Source organism: Oncorhynchus keta, chromosome 16 (genome assembly GCF_023373465.1).
Source record: "Oncorhynchus keta strain PuntledgeMale-10-30-2019 chromosome 16, Oket_V2, whole genome shotgun sequence".
Taxonomy (NCBI): Eukaryota; Metazoa; Chordata; class Actinopteri; order Salmoniformes; family Salmonidae; genus Oncorhynchus; species Oncorhynchus keta.
This window is the reverse complement of record NC_068436.1, coordinates 15,471,975-15,487,280: the sequence shown is the minus strand read 5'-3', so window position 1 is coordinate 15,487,280 and position 15,306 is coordinate 15,471,975. Positions and strand designations below refer to the sequence as shown.

General features: G+C 46.0%; 1 protein-coding gene across 9 annotated transcripts in view; it reads right to left on the bottom strand.

Annotated features, from left to right (window-relative positions):
* The window catches only part of LOC118378614 (type II inositol 3,4-bisphosphate 4-phosphatase-like), a 263,199-nt gene that overhangs the window by 24,808 nt on the left and 223,085 nt on the right, over positions 1-15,306 (bottom strand). For all 9 annotated transcript variants that reach the window (XM_052464784.1, XM_052464786.1, XM_052464785.1 and 6 more), the window contains 2 exons: positions 10,339-10,692; positions 8,215-8,362 (listed from right to left, as the gene is read on the bottom strand). In XM_052464784.1, the coding sequence (XP_052320744.1) occupies positions 8,215-8,362; positions 10,339-10,692 (502 nt within the window). The remainder of the gene's footprint in view (positions 1-8,214; positions 8,363-10,338; positions 10,693-15,306) is intronic.

The window sequence follows — 15,306 nt, the reverse complement described above, 5'->3', positions numbered from 1 at the left end:
GTTTCATAATGACTGTTGGATACTGCAGTATGAACCCAAGAGGCTGGTGTTTCATAATGACTGTTGGATACTGCAGTATGAACCCAAGAGGCTGGTGTTTCATAATGACTGTTGGATACTGCAGTATGAACCCAAGAGGCTGGTGTTTCATAATGACTGTTGGATACTGCAGTATGAACCCAAGAGGCTGGTGTTTCATAATGACTGTTGGATACTGCAGTATGAACCCAAGAGGCTGGTGTTTCATAATGACTGGTGGATACTGCAGTATGAACCCAAGAGGCTGGTGTTTCATAATGACTGTTGGATACTGCAGTATGACCCCAAGAGGCTGGTGTTTCATAATGCCTGTTGGATACTGCAGTATGAACCCAAGAGGCTGGTGTTTCATAATGACTGTTGGATACTGCAGTATGAACCCAAGAGGCTGGTGTTTCATAATGACTGGTGGATACTGCAGTATGAACCCAAGAGGCTGGTGTTTCATAATGCCTGTTGGATACAAGAGACTGGTGTTTCATAATGACTGTTGGATACTGCAGTATGAACCCAAGAGGCTGGTGTTTCATAATGACTGTTGGATACTGCAGTATGAACCCAAGAGAATGGTGTTTCATAATGCCTGTTGGATACTGCAGTATGAACCCAAGAGGCTGGTGTTTCATAATGACTGTTGGATACTGCAGTATGAACCCAAGAGGCTGGTGTTTCATAATGACTGCTGGATACTGCAGTATGAACCCAAGAGGCTGGTGTTTCATAACGACTGTTGGATACTGCAGTATGAACCCAAGAGACTGGTGTTTCATAATGACTGGTGGATACTGCAGTATGAACCCAAGAGGCTGGTGTTTCATAATGACTGTTGAACCCAAGATACTGCAGTATGAACCCAAGAGGCTGGTGTTTCATAATGCCTGGTGGATACTGCAGTATGAACCCAAGAGGCTGGTGTTTCATAATGACTGTTGGATACTGCAGTATGAACCCAAGAGGCTGGTGTTTCATAATGACTGTTGGATACTGCAGTATGAACCCAAGAGGCTGGTGTTTCATAATGACTGTTGGATACTGCAGTATGAACCCAAGAGGCTGGTGTTTCATAATGACTGCTGGATACTGCAGTATGAACCCAAGAGACTGGTGTTTCATAATGAATGTTGGATACTGCAGTATGAACCCAAGAGGCTGGTGTTTCATAATGACTGTTGGATACTGCAGTATGAACCCAAGAGACTGGTGTTTCATAATGACTGTTGGATACTGCAGTATGAACCCAAGAGGCTGGTGTTTCATAATGACTGCTGGATACTGCAGTATGAACCCAAGAGGCTGGTGTTTCATAATGACTGTTGGATACTGCAGTATGAACCCAAGAGGCTGGTGTTTCATAATGACTGGTGGATACTGCAGTATGAACCCAAGAGGCTGGTGTTTCATAATGACTGTTGGATACTGCAGTATGAACCCAAGAGGCTGGTGTTTCATAATGACTGTTGGATACTGCAGTATGAACCCAAGAGGCTGGTGTTTCATAATGACTGTTGGATACTGCAGTAGGATCCCAAGAGGCTGGTGTTTCATAATGACTGTTGGATACTGCAGTATGAACCCAAGAGGCTGGTGTTTCATAATGACTGTTGGATACTGCAGTATGAACCCAAGAGGCTGGTGTTTCATAATGACTGTTGGATACTGCAGTATGAACCCAAGAGGCTGGTGTTTCATAATGACTGCTGGATACTGCAGTATGAACCCAAGAGACTGGTGTTTCATAATGACTGTTGGATACTGCAGTATGAACCCAAGAGGCTGGTGTTTCATAATGACTGCTGGATACTGCAGTATGAACCCAAGAGACTGGTGTTTCATAATGACTGTTGGATACTGCAGTATGAACCCAAGAGGCTGGTGTTTCATAATGACTGCTGGATACTGCAGTATGAACCCAAGAGGCTGGTGTTTCATAATGCCTGTTGGATACTGCAGTATGAACCCAAGAGGCTGGTGTTTCATAATGACTGTTGGATACTGCAGTATGAACCCAAGAGGCTGGTGTTTCATAATGACTGTTGGATACTGCAGTAGGATCCCAAGAGGCTGGTGTTTCATAATGACTGTTGGATACTGCAGTATGAACCCAAGAGGCTGGTGTTTCATAATGACTGTTGGATACTGCAGTATGAACCCAAGAGGCTGGTGTTTCATAATGACTGTTGGATACTGCAGTATGAACCCAAGAGGCTGGTGTTTCATAATGACTGCTGGATACTGCAGTATGAACCCAAGAGACTGGTGTTTCATAATGACTGTTGGATACTGCAGTATGAACCCAAGAGGCTGGTGTTTCATAATGACTGCTGGATACTGCAGTATGAACCCAAGAGGCTGGTGTTTCATAATGCCTGTTGGATACTGCAGTATGAACCCAAGAGGCTGGTGTTTCATAATGACTGTTGGATACTGCAGTATGAACCCAAGAGGCTGGTGTTTCATAATGACTGTTGGATACTGCAGTATGAACCCAAGAGACTGGTGTTTCATAATGACTGTTGGATACTGCAGTATGAACCCAAGAGGCTGGTGTTTCATAATGACTGCTGGATACTGCAGTATGAACCCAAGAGGCTGGTGTTTCATAATGACTGGTGGATACTGCAGTATGAACCCAAGAGGCTGGTGTTTCATAATGCCTGTTAGATACTGCAGTAGGATCCCAAGAGGCTGGTGTTTCATAATGACTGTTCCATGTCTCTTGGTACATTCTCAGACTGACTGTTTTCATAGAAGTGAAAAGATAAGAGCTTGTCTGGCTTGACAGATTAAAGCTGACCAGGAGGCTGATCAGCTTCCCTAAAAATCTGAATAAAAACAAAATATATTAATACAAAAATATATACTTTTTTGAAAATATATTGTTCTCACAAAAGTAGTGCACTGGGCCTTTACTATTATTAGCAACCATATAGACCTCCGTAGTGGACTGATATAGACCTCTGTAGTGGACTGATATAGACCTCTGTAGTGGACTGATATAGACCTCTGTAGTGGACTGATATAAACCTCTGTAGTGGACTGATATAGACCTCTGTAGTGGACTGATATAAACCTCTGTAGTGGACTGATATAAACCTCTGTAGTGGACTGATATAGACCTCTGTAGTGGACTGATATAGACCTCTGTAGTGGACTGATATAAACCTCTGTAGTGGACTGATATAAACCTCTGTAGTGGACTGATATAAACCTCTGTAGTGGACTGATATAAACCTCTGTAGTGGACTGATATAGACCTCTGTAGTGGACTGATATAAACCTCTGTAGTGGACTGATATAAACCTCTGTAGTGGACTGATATAAACCTCTGTAGTGGACTGATATAGACCTCTGTAGTGGACTGATATAGACCTCTGTAGTGGACTGATATAGACCTCTGTAGTGGACTGATATAAACCTCTGTAGTGGACTGATATAAACCTCTGTAGTGGACTGATATAAACCTCTGTAGTGGATTGATATAAACCTCTGTAGTGGACTGATATACAGTTGAAGTCGGAAGTTTACATACACTTAGGTAGGAATCATTAAAACTCGTTTTTCAACCACTCCACAAATTTCTTGTTAATAAACTATAGTTTGGCAAGTCGCTTAGGACATATACTTTGTGCATGACAAGTAATTTTCCAACAATTGTTTACAGACAGATTATTTCACTTATAATTCACTGTATCACAATTCCAGTGGGTCAGAAGTTCACATACACTAAGTTGACAGCTTGGAAAATTCCAGAAAATTATGTCATGGCTTTAGAAACCTCTGATAGGCTAACTGACATTATTTGAGTCAATTGGAGGTGTACATGTGGATGTATTTCAAGGCCTACCTTCAAATTAACATGGAATAACAATCCATTTTTGTGCAGTACTAATTTACCATCCTTACAAACCACTGAATGTAAATGTACATTACTGTATTGTACAGAGGCTGGTCATCTAGGTTTGTACCGGTTGACTTTCCATCACCATGAAGAAAAACAATGCAGAATACAGTAATTAAGTAATTAAGACATCAAGTGGTTTGTGATGATCAGTTGGTAGAGCATGGTGCTTGCAATGTCAGGGTTGTGGGTTTCATTCCCACGGGGGACCAGTACAAAAAAGTATGAAAATGGATGCTCTCACTACTGTAAGTTGTTCTGGATAAGACGTCTATTAAAATGGAAAAGGAATGAAGACCATCTCAGTTTTTACATAGAAATAAGTTGCATTTGCAAAGTATTTCAAAAAACTGGAAAACATACAGTACTGTGCAAAAGTTTTAGCAGATAATGTTGCAAAGTAAGAATGCTTTCAAAAATAGACATGTTAATAGATTATATTTATCAATTAACAAAATGCAAAGTGAGTGAACAGAAGAAACATCTAAATGAAATCCATATTTGGTGAGACCACCCTTTGCCTTCATAACAGCATCAATTCTTCTAGGTTCACCTGCACAAAGTCAGGCATTTTGTAGGCATATAGTCAGGTGTATGATTAAACAATTATACCAAACAAGTGCTAATGATCATCAATGCAATATGTAGATTCAAACACAATCATTAACTGAAACAGAAACAGCTGTGTAGGAGGAATAAAACTAGGTGAGGAACAGCCAAACTCAGCTAACAAGGTGAGGTTGCTGAAGACCGATTACTCAAAAGTCAAGACTGAGCACAGCAACAAGACCCAAGGTAGTGATACTGCATCAGCAAGGTCTCCCAGGCAGACAGGGGTTTACAGATGTGCTGTCCAAGCTCTTTTGAAGATGCACAAAGAAACGGGCAACGTTGAGGACCGTAAACACAGTGGTCGGCCAAGGAAACTTACTGCAGCAGATGAAAAGACACATCACGCTTACTTCCCTTCGCAATCGGAAGATGTCCAGCAGTGCTTTCAGCTCAGAATTGGCAGAAAACAGTGGGACCCTGGTACACCCATCTACTGTCTTGAGAAGTCTGGTCAGAAGTGGCCTTCATGGAAGACTTGCGGCCAAAAAGCCATACCTCCGACGTGAAACAAGGCCAAGCGACTCAACTATGCACAAAAACACAGAAACTGGGGTGCAGAAAAATGTCAGCAGGTGCTCTTGACTGAGGAGTCAAATATTTGGCTGTAGCAGAAGGCAGTTTGTTCACCGAAGGGCTGGAGAGCAGTGCATGAATGAGGGTCTGCAGGCAACAGTGAAGCATGGTGGAGGTTCCTTGCAAGTTTGGGCTGCATTTCTGCAAATGGAGTTGGGGATTTGGTCATAATTATTGGTCTCCTCAATGCTGAGAAGTACAGGCAGATACTTATCCATCATGCAATTCCATCAGGGAGGCATCTGATTGGCCCCAAAATTATTCTGCAGCATGACAACAAAAGTCATTAAGAACTATCTTCAGCGTAAAGAAGAACAAGGAGTCCTGGAAGTGATGGTATGGCCCCCACAGAGCCCTGATCTCAACATCATCAAGTCTATCTGGGATTACATGAAGAGAGAGAAGCACCTGAGGCTGCCTAAATCCACAGAAGAACTGTAGTTAGTTCTCCAAGATGTTTGGGCCAACCTACCTGCCGAGTTGCATCGAACTGTGTGCAGGTGAACCTAGAAGAATTGATGCTGTTATGAAGGCAAAGGGTGGTCTCACCAAATATGGATTTCATTTAGATGTTTCTTCTGTTCACTCACTTTGCATTTTGTTAATTGATAAATATAATCTATTAACATGTCTATTTTCGAAAGCATTCTTACTTTACAGCATTTTTCACACCTGCTTAAAACTTCTGCACAGTACTGTATATCAAGCAAGTATTTTTATATTCCACAGGTATTATCCGATTAACTGTTTTGTACAGATATTTGTCAGACTGAAGCTACAAATGCTGGTAAACACTCATACATTTAGCTTTTTTTATCACAAAAGTAGTGTAGTGAGCCTTTACCAGTCCTGTATTAGTGGACCGACGATATAGAGGTCTTCAGCGCATCCACCCGCCAAACTTCTTCCCGTGGCTATGCCAGGAGGCCGCCGCAGTGTTGTCCATGGATTCATTTCACTTTCTTTTAAAGGAACTCATCTGTTCTCTACCTTAATACAATGCTGCAGGTCCTGTTTACTCCCTGTGTCTGTTCTCTACCTTAATAAAATGCTGTAGGTCCTGTTTACTCCCTGTGTCTGTTCTCTACCTTAATAAAATGCTGCAGGTCCTGTTTACTCCCTGTGTCTGTTCTCTACCTTAATAAAATGCTGTAGGTCCTGTTTACTCCCTGTGTCTGTTCTCTACCTTAATAAAATGCTGTAGGTCCTGTTTACTCCCTGTGTCTGTTCTCTACCTTAATAAAATGCTGCAGGTCCTGTTTACTCCCTGTGTCTGTTATCTACCTTAATAAAATGCTGTAGGTCCTGTTTACTCCCTGTGTCTGTTATCTACCTTAATAAAATGCTGTAGGTCCTGTTTACTCCCTGTGTCTGTTATCTACCTTAATAAAATGCTGCAGGTCCTGTTTACTCCCTGTGTCTGTTCTCTACCTTAATAAAATGCTGCAGGTCCTGTTTACTCCCTGTGTCTGTTCTCTACCTTAATAAAATGCTGCAGGTCCTGTTTACTCCCTGTGGTCTGTTCTCTACCTTAATAAAATGCTGTAGGTCCTGTTTACTCCCTGTGTCTGTTCTCTACCTTAATAAAATGCTGTAGGTCCTGTTTACTCCCTGTGTCTGTTCTCTACCTTAATAAAATGCTGTAGGTCCTGTTTACTCCCTGTGTCTGTTCTCTACCTTAATAAAATGCTGTAGGTCCTGTTTACTCCCTGTGTCTGTTCTCTACCTTAATAAAATGCTGTAGGTCCTGTTTACTCCCTGTGTCTGTTCTCTACCTTAATAAAATGCTGCAGGTCCTGTTTACTCCCTGTGTCTGTTCTCTACCTTAATAAAATGCTGCAGGTCCTGTTTACTCCCTGTGTCTGTTATCTACCTTAATAAAATGCTGCAGGTCCTGTTTACTCCCTGTGTCTGTTCTCTACCTTAATAAAATGCTGTAGGTCCTGTTTACTCCCTGTGTCTGTTCTCTACCTTAATAAAATGCTGTAGGTCCTGTTTACTCCCTGTGTCTGTTCTCTACCTTAATAAAATGCTGCAGGTCCTGTTTACTCCCTGTGTCTGTTATCTACCTTAATAAAATGCTGTAGGTCCTGTTTACTCCCTGTGTCTGTTATCTACCTTAATAAAATGCAGCGGGTCCTGCTTACCTCTGTGAATGTTTGGAAAAAGACGTGTCACTAGATCGGCTGCCATGCTCATACACACTAATGATTCACCAACATGCACACTATCCTGATTCAGGAGCCAGCACCTTCGCCCGGTCAGACTTAAGCCTGCACCAATCTACCAACCACTTGGCAGTAGTAGGGACACGACCTCATCTTTTTTATTTTTTATTTGACCTTTATTTAACTAGGCAAGTCAGTTAAGAACAAATTCTTATTTTCAACAATGACCTAGGAACAGCGGGTTAACTGCCTGTTCAGGGGCAGTACGACAGATTTGTACCTTGTCAGCTCGGGGGTTTGAACTTGCAACCTTCCGGTTACTAGTCCAACGCTCTAACCACTAGAGTGTGAATAACAAGAGGTCCTTGCTCCACTTCTCTGTGGTCAATGTGTTATTTATGCACTCTATCCTTCTTACCTTAATTCCAGTGGAGGCTGCTGAGGGGAGGAGGGCTCATAATAATAACGGCTGGAACGGAGTGAATAGAATGGCATCACGAGTATGATGTAGTTAGCTGTATGCTCCGGTCATTACCACGAGCCCGTCCTCCCTGACTAAGGTGCCACCAACCTCCTGTGCTTCATTCTGTCATCTCTGAGAGTGTGTGTGTGCAGATTTTGTGCAGACCAAATACTGCAACTGGCTGTTGTGGGACGTGACTGCCACCCTATGGTGAGAAGGAGTTAAGACCGAGGACGAGAGCTTGTGCCATCTAGATACATCCAGGACTCTATGGAAGTCTTTCTGGTTGGTATTGCAGGACTATATAACTGTATGTAGGTGATATCAACATGGCAAGACAACACCAATAGATCTGGGACTAGGCTATAGGACATTGTTATGGGTGTAGAGCCGTGGTTTTCTGTTAACTCTTACTTGAGTCACTCTTTGATATACGACACATTCAGCGGTGAAACTCTTACCGGGGTTGTGGGAGGTGATGACGTCAGCCAGGACCTGCTTAGGGATTGGTTGTTCCTGGTTGTTGTTGATTGGTTCCTGCTCCTGGAGCTTGTCCACCATGGCGATGACACAGTTGAGGCTCTTCGCCACGTTGGCCCACACCCTGTCCTAGAGGAGACAAACACAACATCAGCACCTGGCCTGTGTGTGTGTGTGTGTGTGTGTGTGTGTGTGTGTGTGTGTGTGTGTGTGTGTGAGAGAAGGAAAGAGGTCAATCTGCATGTTTATTTTTTATTTTATTTAACTAGGCAAGTCAGTTAAGACTTACTTTCAATGACAACCCACTGTTCCTAGGTGGGTTAACTGCCTTGTTCAGGGGCAGAATGACAGATTTATACTTTGTCAGCTCGGGGATTCGATCTTGCAACCTTTCGTTTACTAGTCCAACGCTCTAACCACTAGTCTACCCTGCCGCCCCATGTGATCTGTCTGGAAGATGAATCCATGTTCCACACCTGTCTGTTAGCGAACCACGATGTTCAAGGTACTATTTGATCCCAAAACATAGAATGTAATAAATAATATCAACCATGTTAAATATGGATGTATATCTCTGCCTTGGGCCACTACAGTGGGTTTGAGTATGATTGGACATTGGCTGTTCAAAGCCCTTATCACCAGAGTTCTACTAGCCTTTAACTCTCAATGTCTCAAAATCAAATCGGTCACAGAAGCACTATGAAGAGTTTCTCTACTCTCAGTAGATGGCAATTGCAGCCTACTTGAAGAGATAACTCTCAAAGTGCTTTTCTACTTTGGAACTCCTCTGTTTCGTATTGTCCTCATAATACCCACCTTTTTTAATTGATTTATTCACTTTCTGCCTGTTGGGGAAAGTAATTAGGCTTGCCAAGCATGGCTTAGTGTGTGTGTGTTGGAGTGCAGTTTGGATGTCCTTTGTCTCAGAGGTGAGTGTTTTTAAACTCTTCTCAAAGGCAGACAGTTGTTTGATGGCTGATTAGGAATTGTAGTGTGTGACTCCGGCTAAGTCCCTGCTGTCAGCTTCATTCCCCATAGTTTCTATTAGCACACACGGCACGCGCACACGGTTTCTTAAGACTTCTGTAACTGATATTAACTATTGTTTATCATCAGATACAGCAACTTTTAGACTTGCACTGGCAGAGGGAGAGAGAGACTGACAGGGACAGAGAGAGTGACAGAGACAGAGAGACAGACAGAGAGGGTGACAGAGACAGAGACAGACAGACAGAGTGACAGAGAGAGAGACAGAGACAGAAAGACAGAGAGAGAGTGACAGAGAGAGAGAGAGAGAGAGAGAGAGAGAGAGAGAGAGAGGCACAGAGAGAGAGAGAGAGAGAGAGAGAGAGAGAGAGAGAGAGAGAGAGAGAGAGAGAGAGAGAGAGAGAGAGAGAGAGAGAGAGAGAGAGAGAGAGAGAGAGAGAGAGACAGAGACAGAGAGAGTGAGTGAGCTTTGACTATGTACAGACTCAGTCAGCATAGCATTGCTATTGAGAAAGGCCGCCGTAGGCAGACCGGGCACTCAAGAGAAGACAGGCTATGTGCTCACTGCCCACAAAATGAGGTGGAAAATTAGCTGCACTTCCTAACCTCCTGCCAAATGTATGACAATATTAGAGACACATATTTCCCTCAGATTAAACAGACCCACAAAGAATTCAAAAAAACAAATCCAATCTTGATAAACTTTCATATCTATTGGGTAAAATACCAGTGTACCATGACAGCAGCAAGATTTGTGACCTGTTGCCACAAGAAAAGGGCAACCGGCGAAGAACAAACACCATATTGTAAATACAACCCATATTTATGCTTGATTATTTTCCTTTTTGTACTTTTACTATTTTCATATTGTTACAACACTGTCTATAGACATAATATGACATTTGAAATGTCTTTATTCTTCTGTAATGTTTACTGTTATCTTTTAAAATGGTTTATTTCACTTGTTTTGCCAATGTTAATATACGTTTCCCATGCCAATAAATCCCATTGAATTGAATTGAGAGAGAGGAAGAAGGGGGACAGAGATTGAGACCCCCAGACAGACAGAGCAGAGTAGACACAGAGTGAGATGATGGTATAGAAACAGCAGGACTTGCCCATTCCTCCTCGTCGTACTCCTTATGACACGGTATGGAGTCCTGGCGCTTCAGAGGAGCCTGCCCGTCTTCTCTGTTGTGAGCCGTCTGGGAGCCACCATCCACATTATTACACACCACCACAGGGCTGTCTGTAGCCGATGGCTGCCCAGGACTGTGGCCTGGGTTCTGGGGTGGACTCTGGCCTTGTTGACCCCTCTGGCTGGGACTAGGGTGGTCCTGGTGGCTGTGACCCTGGTGGCCTGGCAGGGTCTGGTTCTGGTTCTTTGTAACATAGCCGGGCTGTGCAGCGTGGAGGGCCAGCAAGGCGCTCTTCACCAGCTCGTCTTTGAGCGCATGCACAAACTGCTCCGTCTGCAAGAAATCAGAGGGAAGGGGGAGAGATTGTATGAGGGGGATGGGAGGGTGGTGAGGTAGGGAGACATACAGACAGAGACAGAGTGAGAGAGAGAGGAAGGGAGGCAAAAGGAAAAAGAGATAGAGGGTGAATGAGAGTGCCAGAGAACAGGGGAGAGGGATATGAAAAAAAAAAAAGTGTGTGTGTGTGTGTGTGTGTGTGTGTGTGTGTGTGTGTGTGTGTGTGTGTGTGTGTGTGTGTGTGTGTGTGTGTGGGCTAGTAAAATGAAGGAGTGATGGAAGATTAGCTTTCCTCCTCGCTAGCCTTCCCCTCCGTGTTTGCCAGCGCCGGGCACCGGCAACAACATCAACAACAAGAAACAATTCAATTACTCCTCAGTGAGCCCTCTCGCCTCCGAGGGGTAGCTACCTCCTTTGTTCTCAAATTCACAAGCTGCTGAATGCTGATGATCATCCAGAGCCAAGACGGCTCGTACCCCGGCACCACAGATAAGGGCTCTCAGGAATAATTGAGTTAGCATCGCAATAAGCAATTCTATTACCACAGCAAACCACATGCAGTCTAATATGACACATGAGCAGAGATCCTTTGAACAGGCGAACAAGAGAACCAATGAGAGATTGAACAAATGAATGCGGCATACGTTTGTAAACGAAACCCACCTGGAGCATCTCTCCCCATGCTGCCACTAACCCCCTGAAACATGACCCAGAGGGTAGGAGAGGAATCTGTGCACCTCTCTGAGGTGAGAGAGGGTAGAGAGGAATCTGTGCACCTCTCTGAGGTGAGAGAGGGTAGAGAGGAATATGTGCACCTCTCTGAGGTGAGAGAGGGTAGAGGAGTCTGTGCACCTCTCTGAGGTGAGAGAGGGTTGAGGAGTCTGTGCACCTCTCTGAGGTGAGAGAGGGTTGAGGAGTCTGTGCACCTCTCTGAGGTGAGAGAGGGTTGAGGAATCTGTGTACCTCTCTGAGGTGAGAGAGGGTAGAGAGGAATCTGTGCACCTCTCTGAGGTGAGAGAGGGTAGAGAGGAATCTCTGAGGTGAGAGAGGGTTGAGAGGAATCTCTGAGGTGAGAGAGGGTAGAGAGGAATCTGTTTACCTCTCTGAGGTGAGAGAGGGTAGAGAGGAATCTGTGTACCTCTCTGAGGTGAGAGAGGGTAGAGTGGAATCTGTTTACCTCTCTGAGGTGAGAGAGGGTAGAGAGGAATCTGTGTACCTCTCTGAGGTGAGAGAGGGTAGAGAGGAATCTGTGCACCTCTCTGAGGTGAGAGAGGGTAGGAGAGGAATCTGTGCACCTCTCTGAGGTGAGAGAGGGTAGAGAGGAATCTGTGCACCTCTCTGAGGTGAGAGAGGGTAGAGAGGAATCTGTGCACCTCTCTGAGGTGAGAGAGGGTAGAGAGGAATCTGTGCACCTCTCTGAGGTGAGAGAGGGTAGAGGAGTCTGTGCACCTCTCTGAGGTGAGAGAGGGTTGAGGAGTCTGTGCACCTCTCTGAGGTGAGAGAGGGTTGAGGAGTCTGTGCACCTCTCTGAGGTGAGAGAGGGTAGAGAGGAATCTGTGTACCTCTCTGAGGTGAGAGAGGGTTGAGGAGTCTGTGCACCTCTCTGAGGTGAGAGAGGGTTGAGGAGTCTGTGCACCTCTCTGAGGTGAGAGAGGGTTGAGGAATCTGTGTACCTCTCTGAGGTGAGAGAGGGTAGAGAGGAATCTGTGCACCTCTCTGAGGTGAGAGAGGGTAGAGAGGAATCTGTGCACCTCTCTGAGGTGAGAGAGGGTAGAGAGGAATCTGTGCACCTCTCTGAGGTGAGAGAGGGTAGAGAGGAATCTGTGTACCTCTCTGAGGTGAGAGAGGGTAGAGAGGAATCTGTGCACCTCTCTGAGGTGAGAGAGGGTAGAGAGGAATCTGTGTACCTCTCTGAGGTGAGAGAGGGTAGAGAGGAATCTGTGCACCTCTCTGAGGTGAGAGAGGGTAGAGGAGTCTGTGCACCTCTCTGAGGTGAGAGAGGGTTGAGGAGTCTGTGCACCTCTCTGAGGTGAGAGAGGGTTGAGGAATCTGTGTACCTCTCTGAGGTGAGAGAGGGTAGAGAGGAATCTCTGAGGTGAGAGAGGGTAGAGAGGAATCTGTGCACCTCTCTGAGGTGAGAGAGGGTAGGAGAGGAATCTGTGCACCTCTCTGAGGTGAGAGAGGGTAGAGAGGAATCTGTGCACCTCTCTGAGGTGAGAGAGGGTAGGAGAGGAATCTGTGCACCTCTCTGAGGTGAGAGAGGGTAGGAGAGGAATCTGTGCACCTCTCTGATGTGAGAGAGGGTAGAGAGGAATCTGTGCACCTCTCTGAGGTGAGAGAGGGTAGAGAGGAATCTGTGCACCTCTCTGAGGTGAGAGAGGGTAGAGGAGTCTGTGCACCTCTCTGAGGTGAGAGAGGGTTGAGGAGTCTGCGCACCTCTCTGAGGTGAGAGAGGGTTGAGGAGTCTGTGCACCTCTCTGAGGTGAGAGAGGGTTGAGGAATCTGTGTACCTCTCTGAGGTGAGAGAGGGTAGAGAGGAATCTGTGCACCTCTCTGAGGTGAGAGAGGGTAGGAGAGGAATCTGTGCACCTCTCTGAGGTGAGAGAGGGTAGGAGAGGAATCTGTGCACCTCTCTGAGGTGAGAGAGGGTAGAGAGGAATCTGTGCACCTCTCTGAGGTGAGAGAGGGTAGGAGAGGAATCTGTGCACCTCTCTGAGGTGAGAGAGGGTAGGAGAGGAATCTGTGCACCTCTCTGATGTGAGAGAGGGTAGAGAGGAATCTGTGCACCTCTCTGAGGTGAGAGAGGGTAGAGAGGAATCTGTGCACCTCTCTGAGGTGAGAGAGGGTAGAGGAGTCTGTGCACCTCTCTGAGGGAGGGTTGAGGAGTCTGCGCACCTCTCTGAGGTGAGAGAGGGTTGAGAGGAATCTGTGCACCTCTCTGAGGTGAGAGAGGGTAGAGAGGAATCTCTGAGGTGAGAGAGGGTTGAGAGGAATCTCTGAGGTGAGAGAGGGTTGAGAGGAATCTGTGTACCTCTCTGAGGTGAGAGAGGGTAGAAAGGAATCTGTTTACCTCTCTGAGGTGAGAGAGGGTAGAGAGGAATCTGTGTACCTCTCTGAGGTGAGAGAGGGTAGAGAGGAATCTGTGTACCTCTCTGAGGTGAGAGAGGGTAGAGAGGAATCTGTTTACCTCTCTGAGGTGAGAGAGGGTAGAGAGGAATCTGTGTACCTCTCTGAGGTGAGAGAGGGTAGAGAGGAATCTGTTTACCTCTCTGAGGTGAGAGAGGGTAGAGAGGAATCTGTGTACCTCTCTGAGGTGAGAGAGGGTAGAGAGGAATCTGTGTACCTCTCTGAGGTGAGAGAGGGTAGAGTGGAATCTGTTTACCTCTCTGAGGTGAGAGAGGGTAGAGAGGAATCTGTGTACCTCTCTGAGGTGAGAGAGGGTAGAGAGGAATCTCTGAGGTGAGAGAGGGTAGAGAGGAATCTCTGAGGTGAGAGAGGGTTGAGAGGAATCTCTGAGGTGAGAGAGGGTTGAGAGGAATCTGTGCACCTCTCTGAGGTGAGAGAGGGTAGAGAGGAATCTCTGAGGTGAGAGAGGGTTGAGAGGAATCTCTGAGGTGAGAGAGGGTTGAGAGGAATCTGTGTACCTCTCTGAGGTGAGAGAGGGTAGAAAGGAATCTGTTTACCTCTCTGAGGTGAGAGAGGGTAGAGAGGAATCTGTGTACCTCTCTGAGATGAGAGAGGGTAGAGAGGAATCTGTGCACCTCTCTGAGGTGAGAGAGGGTAGAGAGGAATCTGTGCACCTCTCTGAGGTGAGAGAGGGTTGAGGAGTCTGTGCACCTCTCTGAGGTGAGAGAGGGTTGAGGAGTCTGTGCACCTCTCTGAGGTGAGAGAGTAGAGAGGAATCTGTGTACCTCTCTGAGGTGAGAGAGGGTAGAGAGGAATCTGTGTACCTCTCTGAGGTGAGAGAGGGTTGAGGAGTCTGTGCACCTCTCTGAGGTGAGAGAGGGTTGAGGAGTCTGTGCACCTCTCTGAGGTGAGAGAGGGTTGAGGAGTCTGTGCACCTCTCTGAGGTGAGAGAGGGTTGAGGAGTCTGTGCACCTCTCTGAGGTGAGAGAGGGTTGAGGAATCTGTGTACCTCTCTGAGGTGAGAGAGGGTAGAGAGGAATCTGTGCACCTCTCTGAGGTGAGAGAGGGTAGAGGAGTCTGTGCACCTCTCTGAGGTGAGAGAGGGTTGAGGAGTCTGTGCACCTCTCTGAGGTGAGAGAGGGTTGAGGAGTCTGTGCACCTCTCTGAGGTGAGAGAGGGTTGAGGAATCTGTGTACCTCTCTGAGGTGAGAGAGGGTAGAGAGGAATCTGTGTACCTCTCTGAGGTGAGAGAGGGTAGAGAGGAATCTGTGCACCTCTCTGAGGTGAGAGAGGGTAGGAGAGGAATCTGTGCACCTCTCTGAGGTGAGAGAGGGTAGAGAGGAATCTGTGCACCTCTCTGAGGTGAGAGAGGGTAGGAGAGGAATCTGTGCACCTCTCTGAGGTGAGAGAGGGTAGGAGAGGAATCTGTGCACCTCTCTGAGGTGAGAGAGGGTAGGAGAGGAATCTGTGCACCTCTCTGATGTG